Here is a 16,311-nt window from a genome sequence, read left to right as displayed (position 1 = left end):
TAGGGAAACAGAGACTACTTGTCTGTAGCTGTGAGAATTATTCTTATAAATGGACAAGACTAGAAAAATGCTCGGGACTGGAAGTTAAGCTGGGATCTCATTCTCTCTCTCTCTCATTTTTTTCCCCCCTGTTGTAGAATGCAGCCCTGATGTGCTGGGGAGAGAATAGAAATGATCAGTTGTGACTTTAGTTCATGCTAGTAAATCTCACATCCATAGTATTGATCTTTTGACATACCCTTGCAAATTTATCTACACAGGACACAAAAGCATTACACTGTTGCAAGTCAAACATTCCGGAAGGGGGAAAATAAATTCTGTTATCCATTCTCAGCTTTGGAAAAAGCTTCCCTGTGGTTGCAAGTGAACAATTTGCTCAGGTTGCAGCTTGCCTCTCAAAACATTCTTGTTTGCAGATGAGGTACAAACTTCCTGGTTGACAGCTCCACATTGACCACTCACGGTCAGCAAGATGTGAAGCAGGCAAACAGACAAGACAGTTTTAGAGCACTTCAGAAAGAAGAAACTGGAGTCAGGTAAGCTGTGTGCATTTGTGCAGCCTAATGAGTCCTGCAGATATTTACAATCAGCAGATCCATGCTAATACCTCTCACCCCTGAAACTCAGATCAGAATCTGACCAGCAACCTCTAACCAGTGGTGATTCAGGCAAGTGCAGCTGTGGTGAGAGCTCTTCCAAAGAAGCTAAAGAAGTCTGCATTTTAATTATAATATTTACATTAACTAACCTGTTCAACCAGGACAGAACGTTTCGAGCAGGCTTAGGACACATTAATAATCAACTCACACAGTCATAAACAAGAAATGCAGCATGAGTCATTACAAAGAGCGCTTTCATGTCATTTCTGATGTAGACCACAAAGGCTTGGGTCCTGTAGGACTTTTGTTAGGAAAATCACTCACATGAATTATAAAGCGGTTTTGAAAGATCACTTTGACATATGTCATAAAAATGAAGGACAATCCTCTCAGAAACACCTTTAGTTCCTTTTAAGACCCCTATTAGAAAAGAGGAGGGAAATTGTTATTCCCCTCCCTTAATACACAGGTTGTCCTGCTGTTTTCCACCCCCATCATCTGTCCACCTCTTCACTGCATTTTTTTAAAAATAATTTTCCTTAATACTTATTCCTCTGAACAGTCCCAGTAGACACTGCAGTGTTGCAAACAGAACTTTTGACAGTGCTTTGCAGATCAGCCCCTCTTGGTTGCTGGTAACCAGCGGCATAAACCTTCCCTAGCAGGCAATTACGTCTCTTGGCATAAAGTAGAGAGGTTCTTTTTAACTAATAGATATTAAATAAGAATGAAAAGTAAAGCTAGTGATATTAAAGGGACAGTTGAACAATCCTAAGTGTTACAATCGGAAGAGATAATATCCAAATAATTTTGCTAATGAATTCTAGCTTAGGTAAAGTAGCTATTAAGCAGAGATCCCTTGAATTCTGTAGCCATCACAGTTTAGAAATACAAACTTTTCAGAAACAGCCCGGCCCTTTGGGAATGCAATTTTTCAACAGGACTTTTGGACACTTCATGACAACTGAAGTAACTCAGATGCTTTCCCTTCAAGTCTTCTCTACTTGGCTGCTTGATGCGTAATTCTTCATGCCAGTGGCAAGCCATGATCACAAACCCAAGACAAACCTGTTTCTCAGGAGAAGCTACTCTATTCCTGAAATATTCAGGAGTCACAAGCCCTCTTCTTTGGTTCTGGCTCTCCTCAAAATGCTCTACTGATCCATGATTTTTAGGCAAGACATTGTAACTATCAGATACAGGAATTTAGGTGAGTGCCCGCTTTCATAGAGTAGGGAAACTGAACTTGCTTAGGTGTCAGCATCCATAATATTTTGCTGTCAGAATTTACACAAATAACCTGATGAGGCATCCATGATTTGCCAGGCTTAGCACAGTATAGAACCTTCAATATCCTGAAGCCTCTCAATGGCTTCTGACATAAAGTTTCTGAGGAAGGAAGGTGCTTGTATTTTGATATGGGGAGCTGAGACTTGCAGGAGGAGAGGCAGACCGGACAATTCTGATAATGGCTCCAGTGTTCCCAGGTGAGTGTCCTCAAACTTTTTCTTCTGCTGTGTGAAGAGGACTGTGTGTGACTGGCCATATTATAAAATAGGGCTTATGACTGGCCACTGATGTGTTGCAAGGTTTTTTCTTTCTTAACAGAATACCTAAAGCTCAATTTGTCATAGTGGCTATTCCACAATCTGAAATAAGACTAGAGGGTGCAGCTAAGTCACTGCTCCACAGCTACCCAGCAGCAGAGGACAAGCCAAGCTTATGAAAGCATGGAAATGGCAGATGGCAAGATCTCTTCCACCAAAGGCCTATGACCTTAAGCTCTTTTGCTATGCCTCATCCATGGCTTTAAGTTAGTATTTGAATATGTTTACATATCTTTTTTATTGTTGAGCTTATAGTCTCTTCAGTTTTTTTATTTATTTCCCCCATTTTCTGTTAAAATCTTTTTATTTATTTGATTCTTCTGAGCGGAAGAGTTAACCCTTTGCTTTAAAAGAGTGAATGTTTTAGCTCAACGGACCAAGAAATTACAAATACCTGCTGGCATGCCAAATGTAGAAAGCCTGAACTTCAGTATATTGTTAAATCTATGAATTTTCTAGAGTGCTCAGTGTGTATTATTTAGCGAGCTGTACCAATCTACCTCTTACTGCAAATTAATTTTTAGGAGCTGCCACACTTTAAACATAGTGAGGGACTAAGCACCCATGTATTCTATTTTGGTTTCTGCGGTGTTCAGTTTTTGACTGTGAAAACTGACTGGCAATGCTTATCTGAAACATCTCAGCTTGTCAGGGAGATGACTGGTTCTGACACTTTTTTGCAAAAGATGTCAGGAGGAAGGATCTTAGGTGTGGGATACAGCACTGTAGCAAAAGAAACTGTAAGACTAGTAAGGACTAAAAAGAAAAAATTATGGAAGCCTTCTCTTCTACTCTTGGAAATAAAGTAATAATCTGAAATTAAATGCCCTGAGTGAAACTATGACTGCACTAAAACTAGCAAAAATTTCACTTTCATTTTTATTGCGCCTAGGATGACATCTCTGTGTTTATGGCAAGTTAAGCTATCATTCTGTTGATAAAAAAGACTTACCTTTGCAGGTAGGTGGTGTTGTCCATGTTCCATTTTCCAAGCAAATGCTCCGCAGGGGCCCCTCCAGCACGTACCCACTGTAGCATGAATAGGTGATCATGTCTCCATACTGATAGAAGCTACCACGAATCAGAGCATTCTCTACAGGAGCTGGGTGACTGCAGGATATCTCTAAACAAAAGAAACCATCCAGATGTTGGTGGGCTCCAGAGCCTACATGATTCAGGTTTTAACCCTGGACACAATACTGTCCAGGGGAGTGCCACAGACACACCTCTGGTGGTAAATCAGCAATGGAGCCCAAAGATCTGGACAAACTTAAGAAGTGGGCTCATGAGAACCCCATGATGTTCAACAAGTCCAAGTGCAAAGTGCTGCACTCAGGGCAACCCCAAACATGAGTACAGACAGGGAGAACCCTGAGGACAGCTTGGGGGTTCTTTTTAGTGAGAGGCTGGACACGACCCAACAGATTCATTTTCAGATGCAGCCCCGAAAGGCAACTGTTTCCTGTGCTGCATCAAAAGAAAAGTCACCAGCAGGGTGAGAAAGGGAATTATCTCACTCTATTATGCCCTTGTGAGACCCCATATGGAGTGCTGCATCCATCTCTGGGGTCCTCAGTACAAGAAAGATATTGATCTCTTAGAGTGGGTCCAGAGAAGGGCCACAAAGATGACCAGAGGGATGAAGCATCACTCCTACCAAGGCAGGCCAAGAGAGCTGGGATTATTCAGCATGGATACAGGAGAAGGCTTCAGGGAAACCTCATTGCAGTTTTCCAGTTTCTTAAGGGGTCTTAAGAGGAGGCAGTGCTTATATGGGAAGATAGAGACAGAACAAGAGGCAATGGTTTTAAACTGAAAGAAGGCAGGTTTAGTTTATAGAGAAATTCTTTACCCAGACAGTGATGAGGTGCTGGAACAGGTTGCCCAAGGAAGTCGTGGATGCCCCAAGCTTGTAAGTGTTCAAGGTCAGGTTGGAGGGGACTCTGAATAATCTGATTTAGTGAATGGCATCCCTGCCCATGGCAGAGGGGCTGGAACTAGATGATCTTTAAGGCCCTTTCCAATCCAAGCCATTATGTGATCCCATCAATCTAAACAATAATGCTTGCAAGAAGTGAAAAAGCTTTCTGACATGCTTGCAAAAGAATACTGCCTTCTGTCTGTATCACTTAATACAATAAAAGGCAGCACCTCCTCCTACAACTCTTGTCTCATCACCCATAATCTCATGGCAATCATTCTCAGGGTATTTAGGGTACCCAACAACCAATCCCAGCTCCAGGGATTGCAAAAGGTTAGTTAAGAATACATTTACAGAAGGGCTTAGAAAATGAATACTGTTGAAGCACCAACCCACAAAGATGTATTCAAAATACTTTTAAAAGAACAACTCTGTTAGAAAGAAAGAAGACACAGCTCTTCTCTAGAGCATCTTAGAACCCTCTGGAAAGTACCAATCCCTGTGGAACTGTGTGTCTTGTACTTACTCTCACACTTAGCTGTGGCTGGAGTCCAGGTCTCATCAGCATTACAGGTGATCACAGACTGCCCTTTCAGCTGGTAGCCTTCCCTGCACCTGATGGACACATTCTGGCCAACATGAAAATCCACCTCCGACAGAATGGCATTCTCTGGGATTATGAAAGGTACAGGACAAGGGTTTGCTGTTCAAAGTAAGGGTGTGAGGAAAAAGAAGAAGGGAAGGAAAGGAAGTGGAAGAAAGAGAGACCACTTTAGAATAGTTCCTGAAAATTTGAAACCCAAAACATATGAAAAGCAATAGCCATGGATGCTGCACTTGAGTCCAATTTGTAATTTGATTTGAAATTATGAGATTTGGGTTATAAAATAATAATAAAAAAATATGTCTAATTCACTGCTGTTGTATGGCTTGCTACCATACTCAGCTGATGCTAGGAGAGGACACACTAAGGATTTATGAAACCATTCTCTCTTGTCCTTCCTGTTTACCATATCCTTTCTATAAAAGACAAGCAGACCTATCCTACTTTGTGATGAGAATGGCTGGACCAAAGGAGCAGCAAAAAGTGAGATGTTTGATTAGAGACTTACTGTGACATTCATTAGAGTTCAGAATCTCTCTACTTTTATTTATTACTGGCTGTAAGCTTGCTGGGTTATTTTTTCATGGTCTATTGATCTCATGACCAATGTGGAAAATATTGGCTCTATAAAGAGCAGAGATTTATGTCAGTTTCTTGATACTAAAATAAATAAATACTTTGTGATACAAAAATTAAATGTCTCAATTAAACAACCTTAAAGTCTAAAAATTAGTTACAGACACATAAAGGAAGGCTATTGTGGGTGTGTGGGCACAGTGCACATGTACATAACATGCTATATCACAGAATTGCAGAAGAATTTATACAGGCATTAAGTCCAACCTGCTTCGCCAAGCAGGGCCAACTAGGTCAGAAGTTGCTCTGGAACCCGATCAGAAATTTGTGTTAAATCTGAGTTAACTCTCTGGATGGAGATCTCATGTCCTCTCAGAGTCTCTGTTCCTGTTTGACTCTGTTGATGGTAGAAAGTTTCTTCAAAAATTTCACTGGAGCTTCCTTTATTGCAACTAGTGCCCATTGCCTTTCATTCTGCCACTGAGCAACTCTGAGAACAGTTTGGCACTTTTTCCTTTACACCCTGTCAATATGTCAATTATAGACAGCAATAAAGTCTCCCTTTTGCCTTCTCCTCCAAATGATTCTCTCACCTGCTTCTACTATATATCAAGTGGTTGACTATAGTAACTCCATTTTATGTCATCATTCCAACTAGAGGGAGATATGCAGAAGACAGCTTGTTCTTTTACTGTCACAAAAATACACTCATAAATTAATGCTTTAACTTGTATCAGTAACTGCTCCTGTTATTTCTCTGCAAAAACTTTTCCATTACAAAGCAAACACACACGTTTACAGAGAGGCAAGGGATTACTCCATCTTCCATCTCTTGTGCACTCTGCTGCTGGTTCTCCTTCCAAGCTGAATCCCTTCTCACAGAGATATGTTACTGTACTGCCAACAGTATTGTTTTCATAAACTGCTTTCCCATTCAGCAAGGAAACTGGAATTTTGCATCTGGTCTCTGCAAAGGAAGGGGTCGTATTAATTCAGCTTGATATTAGTCCAGGACTTCAAACATTTTGTGAAGCAATAACACAGTATGTTTAAAATCACCACAGACTTATAAATCATGAAGAACATTGAGTCAGTAGCCCTGGGAAGGAAATACAGTGGATTTAGAAAAGAAGCTCCTCCCAGGGATGGAGAAAAGCCCCAGCAAAACGTGGAAGTGAGGACACATTCATGACTTCACACTGGGGCCAGTAGGGCAGAAAGATGGAAATCATTCTTTCTTGACACTGATAGATTCTCCAGAAACCCATGTTACAGATCATCTCTCAAAAGGAACACAGTCTCTGGATTATGTGATTTGCATGCATCAGGGAGGAGCTATCCCAGATTGGAACGTTCCAGGACATGAAACCTGTTACCTTCACACAATGGCAAGGGTTTACTCCAGCTCCCATTGGCAAGACATGTGATATTCTGGGGCCCAACAAGATGGTATCCAGAGCTGCACACAAAGGTTACATTACTTCTGTATGTGCTTCCAGTAGAAATGGCCTCTGCTTTTTCAACATAGGGATGCAGTCCACAAGTAATTTCTAGGAGAGAAGAAAACTTTTGGGTTTTATACACACCATGAAGACTATTCTTTCTATGAGTCACATACTATCTGATAGCTCTGTTCTCACCCTGAATTAATGGAGAGACAGAAAAAAAGAAGCTGTGGTCTGTTACATGTAGAAGAGTTATATAATTCCTTCCCTGCCCTTTCTCCTGGGGTTCACACTGCAGACACCTGAAAATGTGTCCAAATATATTTGGTGGTGTTATAAGACATGAGGTATGTTCAAGCCAAAAGAGGATGCAGGTCTGAGACTGCATTTTCACTCTTCTTTGTGCCCCTACAGTGGAAGATGATCTCAATATGTGCTCAAGAACAATGGCAGTATTTAAGAAGAATCTTGACCCCTGTCCAATACTGTGGAGACCAAGTAAATTCATCAGAGGAGAGAGTGAAGAATGCAAGACATAAAACTATGACATTGGCAAGAAAAGATGGAAAATGATTTATTGGTAAAGACTATAAATATTGGCGTTTTATTTGTAAGCTGCATGAAATAAGTCATAAATCCTTCTTTCTAAGCTGCCTCCATTAGTTATTTCTTTGATAGAAAGCCAAGATTTGATCTAGGGAGCACATCTGCGGTATCCCAGACATACTGAGTGGCCAGGATATACTTGCTTTGGCATGGCAGGGATGAACATTATGTCCAAGGCTCTGCACACCATAATTCAAGCAGGCCACATTCCTACCCTACTGACCTCAGCATGACTCTCTATGTTTATGCCATTTCAATGTGCCAAAAGGAGATTGCTTCAGATTAGAGAGGTACTGCCAATTAGAACTTCTCTCCTGGCTTTTCCTCTGGCTCCTCCTTTTACAGTCCCTCTGCTGGAGGGAAAGACAGGAAGGAAGCCAGACAAAACAGTCCCCTCCTACCCTAGCTTTCCTGGATATCACGTTGCTCTGCTTGCTACTTACGCATGCATGTAGGGGCGGAAGGGCTCCACTTTTTGTCAACGTGGCAAATCCTTCTGCTTGGCCCCTGTAGCTCAAAGCCAGGGTCACAGCTGTAAAAAACTTCACTGCCAAACAGGAACTCCTTTCCCTGAACAGATCCATTTTCTATCATGTCTGGGGGTCCACATGATATTCCTGTAATGTAAGCAATACTTTCCAATTAAACAAAATGTATATGGCCTGTTTATATCTCCTCCACAGGTTTTACACTGAGAAACAGGAAAGAACACAGCAGTTGTCTGGTCATTGCCAGGAATTTGCCCCTGGGTAGCAGAGCAGAACCATACTTGGTGCTTCTGCTTCCTGCTAGAAGTAAAAAAATCTATTGTGACTGTGCTGGCAAGAAGCCTCAGGAAACTGTTGCCTCTTTCAGCCAACAGCCGAAGCCCACATAAGCATTTATGTAGAAATTCCTATTTCAGCACTGCAGTCAATGACATCTGAGAGAAGTGAAGTAGCCTTGAGAATTATATCCATAGAGTTACATTTGAAGATGCTAAATACCTGTGACTCCTGGCAACTAAAGTGTTTAGAGGTCCTCAGTAACCCCAGAACCCATGACCTCAAGTGCCAGAACTATTTAAACCTGGAAGCTCTCTGCAGAGGAGCGAGGCAGACAGGTGTAGAGATTTCCTTCATACTACTACCCGCACACACCAGCAATTCTGCCCCTCCAGGTTGTTACCAGTGGTACTTACCAAACAATGTTTAGGTAAATGCAGACAGTACGAGTTATAAAACAAAATGAGCATTAGTTTATTTCTGTTGTATGATATGACCCCTGACCAAAATTAAGTGATGGACTCAGTTAGAACGTACTTCTGCACACTGGCACAGTACCACTCCAAAGCTTGTCTTCTTGGCAAGTCCGTTCTGCATCACCCTGTGAAACAATAGAAAATGCTCAAAGAACAACTTTACTATTGACTAACTATTAATTAGTTCACTATTTTCTCCCATCATCTTTAATGTCCAGCAAGGTAAAGAACCTTTTTCTCCAAGTGCCACCCGTGTAAAGAGAAAATGAAGTGCTACAGCCCAAACCTCCTAGTAGAGCTTATGGTAGAACTTTTTGCAAAATGATGGGTGATCTTTATAAAACAAAAAGATTGTGGGGATAGTTAGTTAGTTATCTTGTCTTTATATCCCTGGAGTATCATCTTTTTTGTTAGTTTTATCATTCTTGTTCATAGGAATGTGTTGTAATGACAAATTTTCTCCTTTCAGTACTCATTTGTAGGAAATTCAACAAGCAATTTTTTCAACAGCAGTACAAGCTTGTGTTTGACAAACATGATGTACTGATTTAACCATATCTCAAACTCTCATTCTTTATATTTGCCTATAAATTACACTATTTCTTTCTTACATACAAGTTTTATAGACAGCCTAATAGCCCAGGATTTAATTCTTATTTTATTCTGAGACATGGATAACAATATTTAATTTTGTCTCTCGCTGTAATTTACTTTCATTAGAAAGCAGACCCATCGATAAAGGGCAGCTGTTGACATGTTGTTGTACAGGATCACACCCAATAAAGTTTGCTTCCCAAAGGAAAAGAGCAGGACTTCTCTTCTACAGCAGGGACACAGTTTGACACTAGGTGGCGAAAATGGATTACGAAGCACGGAGACCTTGTTACTGTATAACAACACTGGTTTATTACTTCCTAAAGTTATTTGAAACAGCAACTCTATCTTTTTGTCTAAATACCAACACCTTCATCCCCAGTGTTGCTGCATGTTTGACAACATAACGAAAATTATGTTAGGTAACATTGTTACCTAAGCATTCTCCAAAGTCTTCTTATTTTTATCTTGACTGACTTAACTTCTATTTGGATTATTTTATATGCATGAAGTTCTAAATTAATTACTGTGTTACAACAGTACAAAGGAAGTGCAGTCCTGCACTCTGCTTGGCACTCACAAAACCAGCATTAAGAGCCAGCCTCTGTCCTGGAGATACCTCACCACCTCATGTCTCACTCTGTCATCACCTGGGCACAGTGGAGATCATGCTGTGCCTCAGCAACCTAACTCTCATTTCTGAATTCACTGCAGCTTTTGAAAACACCCCAGAGGCAGCTCTGAACTTGCTAGCCTGAATCCTGATACTGGGAAAGCAATGCTGTTTCAGAGCTCAGGTGGGGATAAGAGCTGTAATAAAAACAATGGACAGGAAAGAACTTTGATTCCTCCTCCATCAGGGAGTAAAGCTGCCAATGAACAGAGTGAAATACCTTTGATCTATCACTTTAATACCATCTAGCAATGTCACAGAACTGAGGGCTGTGGAGTTTACGGGGACTTTTAAGTCTGGAAGGCACAACTCTCGGCACAGAGACATAATGCTTGGGACACTACAAAAGAAAAAAAAACCGCAATCTGACTCTGGCTGAAGAACCAGCTCAAGGGAGTGGTACATGAGAAATTAACTCTTCCATTGTGTAGTGCTGTATTTGCAGAGGACTTCAGTTAAGAAAACTCTGCAAAGAAAAATACTGCAAGATACCTGCTGGACATATACCCCTGAACAGGATTCTGCTTCAACTATGCCCTTAAGCCATTCAAAGACTGCCCCAAACAGGGGTCTGTTTGAACTCTTTACAGGCAATAACTAAACCAGCAGACACCAAACTTCTGTGGCACCGGTATGAATAAGACAGTCTCCATCAATCACACAGGAACTGAAAATGGCAACTAAAAGTTTAGAGTGTTGGAGATTTGAGCTTGCTTACTTGTAATTCATAGCCAGAGTCACATTTATAAAGAGACACATCTTTGTAATTGTATTTAGTGCCAACCACAAATCCATGCTCTGGAGACTCTGGAGTTCCACAAGACACAGGACTGCAGATGTCATCAGAAAATGGTGGCATCCAAACACCATTTTCCTGAAAAATAAATGTAATTAGAAATGTAAACCACTGCTTTGTATCTGCAATTCATATCTAATTGAAAAAGAAAAATCATAGCAGAAACACCCAGCTGCTGTGGGTGCACAGATATAATAATATCTGTTCAATCCTTTATAAAACATGGTAATTTAAGTAGCATTTTTAAGATGTTAACATAAACTGGAGTTTATCTTTGGCAAGAACACTTAGCTTAAGACTTGATAAACAGAAGGAACAAACAGTAAAATGGGGAAAAGAAGTTTGGAAAAGCAAGTTCACTGGTGCAAGGTCACCTAATCGCTCAGGGAACAGATCAAAAGAATGAAAATAATATCTGCCTGATTTCATGATCTGTATTTCTCTCCTGGCTGAATGTCTAACACCATGACTAACTGCTTCAGCAGCCTTCCCTGACTCACTACAGGAAGTCTGATACCTGAAGAAACGCTTGTCAAAGACAACTCCTACTTTCACAGATATTTGAAACAGCAAAATGAGGGGGAAACATTTAATAAGGAAGACTTACTCTGCAAACCTACACATGCTCAGCTTTTCTCATATGAGCATACCTGGTGACTCTAAAAAGTGTATTTACAAACCTAAGATGAAGTTGTCCACAGCTAATGTGACAGGAGGTTACCAGTGGACCTGATAAAGATGTTTGTTCTTTAACACTCAGAGGATTCAAGTTTCTACAGGTGTACAGTGGATTAAAGTGTCTGCTGCCTGTTATTTTGGAGAAAAAGCTGTGCATGCAATCCTCAAAATATGTTAGAAATCTTGGACATAATTTTTTTAAATCTCAGACATGACTTAATGCCTAATATGTGATAAAATGAATGCTTTTCTAAAGGACAGTCTCAGCTTTTGATGGAAGAAGAAATGAAATATTTATAGTTCTGAAAGTCTATACATGGAAAACAAATAATTGTTCGTATTGGGAAACAACTAAACATACTATATGCAGATTGCATATACTATACTATATTGCAGAATATGCTTTGAATTTTTTTTGTTGTGTCCAGTTAAGGGCCAAAAGGTAAGGAAGGTATGGGAAGGTCCTGAATTCAAGAAGGTCAGCAGAATAAAACAGTGCTAATAAAACTATACCTTGCATGTAGACGTGCTTGGTCCCACCAGAGTGTAGCCCTCTACACATGACAAAGTGATGCTTGTGTTCACAGTGAAGTTGTTCCCAAGTGCGATTACATTAGTGATATTTCCTGGAAGGGGACACTTTCTGGGGCAACAGGAAATACTTTGAGGGGACCATTGTCCATCTTCCTGGCAAGTGCATACATCCACTTCTGTTGCCATTGTGTAGCCTTCCAGACATCTGCAACACAGCATGAAGACCTGATCACAGAGACACAGCTAGGAATGAGCTAACCCATAAATTAAAAAGTCAGAACAGTAATTTTTCAGCATTAGTTGTTAATAAGTACATCTTGAAATTTCCCTGTTATTTCAAGGTAAGCCTGTAAGAAATATGTCTGGGCTGAATTCATTCTATTGCAAGAGCTGGAGACTTCAGACCTCATTTCCAGTTGTTTCAAGATGCTGCAGTATCACAACAGAAAACAAGTTGGTGGCTTTATTACTCAGAGGGTACTGGCAGTCCTAGTGCAGTTCCTACACTGCCCATCTCTTTGCTAGGAGGGCCCTTGGTGAGGTAAAGAGAGTATCTGAGCAATTCTAAAGATGACCTCACTTTCTTCCAAACCTTAGCCTGACCACAGACCATTTGCTTAGACATTTAAGGCTGACTCAATGGTGCTTTACCAAGAACAACTCAATGGCTTGCACCAGTGGGTTTGCTTGTAGAATGGCAGGAAAAGTACTGCCTTCACGTTGTTAAAGTTGCATGGGAATGACTGATACTATTCAATGCAACCACCTGCTGTTTCTGTCCCACTTCTGTCCCACATCATTATTTGCTTTTACTGTCAAAAATAAGTCTTTTGCAAAGGCTTTCTTCATCTTGGAGAAATAAATCTGCAGTGTATACACTTTAGGAAATTAACAAAAAACCTAAGTTTATCATATCTGACAAAGGAGTAACTTGCTCCAGTGCTTCAGACAGCACAATGCTGCAGTGCAGAAAATGGTACAAGAGGGATATCAGCCCTTTTGTATTATTTACAACAGGCACCTGAAGCAGAAGGAAAGTATAAATGCAAGAGCAGAGAAGCTGCACACCCTGCTGACTAGTTGCTGTCACTTAACAAAACCTGTATGTTGAGACCAGTGGCTCAGAGGAGGAGAATAACAAACCAAATGGAAATGGGAAACTAAAGTCAGTGGAGGCATCTGTCCAACAGGCTGAAATGCCTTTCTAGAGTTTTCATGAGTGGTCAAAATAATATTTTATAAAGTGCATGTCAGTGTGGGTTTTGTCAATCTGAGTATGTATAAACTTGCACTAACTGAGGGTACATAAACCTTCCATCTTCATTCCTTCAGGGGCTTTAATGAAAACAGAATCACAGCATCATCCTTACCTGTACTGGACCTTACTTCCATAGGTGTAAGTGTTCCCAAGAACCTCTGCATTTGGGACAGATGGTGGTGGGCCACAGCTTAAGAGCTCACAGCTTGGGTATGGCTTCTTCCACACACCAGTCTCCACACAAGTCAGTTCTGGAGCTCCCTTCATGACAAAACCTGTCAAGCAGGTATAGATGATTGTGTTCTCATCTTCAGAGCTGCTCCCATTGATAAATGTGTTTGGGATGATGGGTGGAGCACCACAGGAAACCTGTCCACAGTGAGGAAACCCAGAACTCCATTTGCCAGCTGCCTCACAGGTGACCTCAGAAGGCCCCAGCAGTTTGAAACCCTCCAGACATTGAAACTGGACACTTATCCCACAGTTGAAATCTGTACCAAGAACGACCCCATTCTGAATCTGTGGTGTAGGACACAGACACGGTAGGCAAGACGGAAGGCTTCCACTCCAGGAGCCATTGGACAGGCATTGCCGTAAGGGATTGCCATGCAGCTCATAGCCAGGGAAGCATATGTAGTGGACAAATTCCCCGTAAGTAAAGGCTGAGCCATTCAGAAAGCCATGGGAGATGTCTTCAGGGGGTCCACAAAAGACTGGTTCACAGTGTGGAGCTTCTGAGTCCCAGGTACCATCACTCTGACAGGTAAGCGTGGATGGTCCTTGCAGGCTATAACCGTCATTGCAGTGATAGTGCACTTCTTTATTAAAGCTGAAATCTGAGCCAGTAGTTCTCCCATTGGGAAGAGGCAGTGGCACAGGACAGGTCACAGCTTTGCAGACTGGAGTGATTCCACTCCAGCTTCCATTTGCAAGGCAGACTCTACTCCGATCCCCATCTAACAGGAAACCCTCATTGCAGCTGTACTCTGTCTGTCTCTGGAACGTGTAGTGCTCTCCTGTTACCTGACCATTCTCCAAAACTGGTGGTGGGCTGCAGGACACAGGAATGCAGATTGGTTCACTGCCATCCCATTTTTGGCTCTCTTGGCATCTCCTCTCTGAGGGGCCATTTAACTGGTAACCAGGATCACACTCATAGTGGACAACACTCCCATACGTGTAGTTTTCCCCTCTTATCTTCCCATTCAAAAGGCGGGTGGGTGAATTGCACGTTATTGCTTTGCAGTAAGGAGCAGTGTGACTCCACTGCCGGCTCGGCAAACACAGCCGTGTGTCAGAGCCAACCAGAGTGAATCCTGGCCTGCAGGTGTACCGCACTGCGCTCCCGAGCGTGTTCTCTGTGACGTGCAAAAACCCGTTCTCTGGGGGGGACGGCAAGGTGCACTCTATCGAAACACAGGCAGGGGCAGTGCCGTTCCAAGCCCCGTCTTCTTGGCAAGCTAGAAGAGGGTTTCCCAGCAGCTCATAGCCAGAGTAACAGGTGTATAAGATGACAGTTCCAAATAAGAAAGTGGTGAGCTGCATTGCACTGTCCTCCTTCAAGGAACTTTTGAAGTCTTTCATGTTGTCAGCCAGCAACATATGTGAAAGGGAGGGATTCTCTGTAACGCCCTCCTGGTCAGAACGCCGTTCCCCATGTCCCAGCTGCAGGTACTCTCCGAAGTCAATGTGAGGAGGCAGGCCACAGTCTGTCGGAAGGCAGGTTGGTGTGGAGCTGGACCATCCCGATTCCTCACAGGTCTGCATGGCAAGGCCTGACAGCTGGAAGCCTGGCACACAGCTGTAAATGACCATGGCCCCATAGCTATAATCTGCACCCTCCACAAAGCCATTCTCAATGGGCTGAGGAGGCTGGCAATTTATGGCCTTGCAAGAGGGAACCTCTGTACTCCACTCCCCAGTTTCCAGGCACCTCAGTGTTTCCTCCCCTTGGAGCTGGAAGCCTCTGTCACAGAAATACCTAACTGTCTGCCCATAGTGGAAACTTGTGAATGAGTATTTGCCATTGGGGATCTTCTTAGGCCTTGGGCACTGAATAGGTTTGCAAACTGGCCTTCCCCCAAGCCACTGCCCATCTTCTCCACAGAGGACAGTTGTGTTCCCTAGCAGTTCAAAACCTGGTTTACATGTATAGAGGGCTGTGCTGAGGAAGGTGAGGCCCTGCACATCCACTATGCCATTCTGAATTTCTTCTGGTTGAGGACACTCCACGGGAATACATTCTGGCAAAGGCAAGCTCCATGAACCATCAGCCTGGCATCTGATGGTGGGCTCACCCTTCAGCAAAAACCCATCCACGCAGATGTATTTCACAGTGCTGCCAAAATGAAGGGATGAACTCAAGGGGTCCCCAAAGGGGATATAGGGAGGTGCAGAACACTGTACAACCTTGCAGAAGGGAAAGGAATCATTCCACTGCTGGGAGGGCAAGCATTTCAGTACAGAGGAGCCATGCAATACATAACCCTCCTTGCAGGAGAACTGCACAACACCGACTTGGTAAGACACTTCTCTCAAGACCAGCTGATTTTCTGCCAGGGGTGGCTCTGGACATTTTGTTGGCACACATTTGGGGCTTTGCTTTTTGCTCCATTTCCCAGACTTCTGGCAGGTCCATGAAACATCTCCAATCAGCTCATAGCCTTCATCACAGAAGAACTCAACTCTGGAGCCCATATCAAAAGTTTCTCCTTTGGAGAAGCCATGCTGGATGGATGGTGGTTTTCCACAGCTGAGGGGAGCACAGTAAGGAGGTGATTCACTGTACCATTGCCGATTTGCTTGGCAGGTAAACACTGGGCTCCCCACCATCTGGTAACCAGAGTCACACTGATAATTCGCCTGATTTTCAAAGAAGTGTCCGGTGGTTTCCTGGAAAACAGATAAGACAGAGACATGTCTCAAATGAAGATGCATGATTTGGGCAATTGGAGACTGATTTAATTTCTTGTGTTCTCCTGGTCTGGCTTCTAGCTGAATCCCTGTCAGGGATGAAGGCAAGTACCTGGCACAAAATATCTTGCCTCAAATGATGCACTCTGTTTTCAGGAAATCAGAGATCACCTCTGAAAGAAAATAGAAAATTCAAGGCTTAAAAAGTAAAAGCTAGAAAAGAATTCCTCTGCTTCCTCCCTTCCTGATCCATGAGACCAAAATAGA

General features: G+C 42.4%; 1 protein-coding gene across 1 annotated transcript in view; it reads right to left on the bottom strand.

Annotated features, from left to right (window-relative positions):
• The window catches only part of SVEP1 (sushi, von Willebrand factor type A, EGF and pentraxin domain containing 1), a 118,944-nt gene that overhangs the window by 11,581 nt on the left and 91,052 nt on the right, over positions 1–16,311 (bottom strand). Inside the window, exons 38-46 of the mRNA XM_015614961.3 lie at positions 13,244–16,023; positions 11,853–12,078; positions 10,584–10,739; positions 8,660–8,723; positions 7,802–7,975; positions 6,684–6,857; positions 6,101–6,274; positions 4,654–4,830; positions 3,159–3,329 (exon numbers count right to left, since the gene is read on the bottom strand). Of these exons, the coding sequence (XP_015470447.1) occupies positions 3,159–3,329; positions 4,654–4,830; positions 6,101–6,274; positions 6,684–6,857; positions 7,802–7,975; positions 8,660–8,723; positions 10,584–10,739; positions 11,853–12,078; positions 13,244–16,023 (4,096 nt within the window). The remainder of the gene's footprint in view (positions 1–3,158; positions 3,330–4,653; positions 4,831–6,100; positions 6,275–6,683; positions 6,858–7,801; positions 7,976–8,659; positions 8,724–10,583; positions 10,740–11,852; positions 12,079–13,243; positions 16,024–16,311) is intronic.

Source organism: Parus major, chromosome Z, assembly GCF_001522545.3.
Source record: "Parus major isolate Abel chromosome Z, Parus_major1.1, whole genome shotgun sequence".
NCBI lineage: Eukaryota > Metazoa > Chordata > Aves > Passeriformes > Paridae > Parus > Parus major.
Note: the sequence above shows the minus strand (reverse complement) of the source record. Positions and strands in the feature narration are given on the sequence as shown.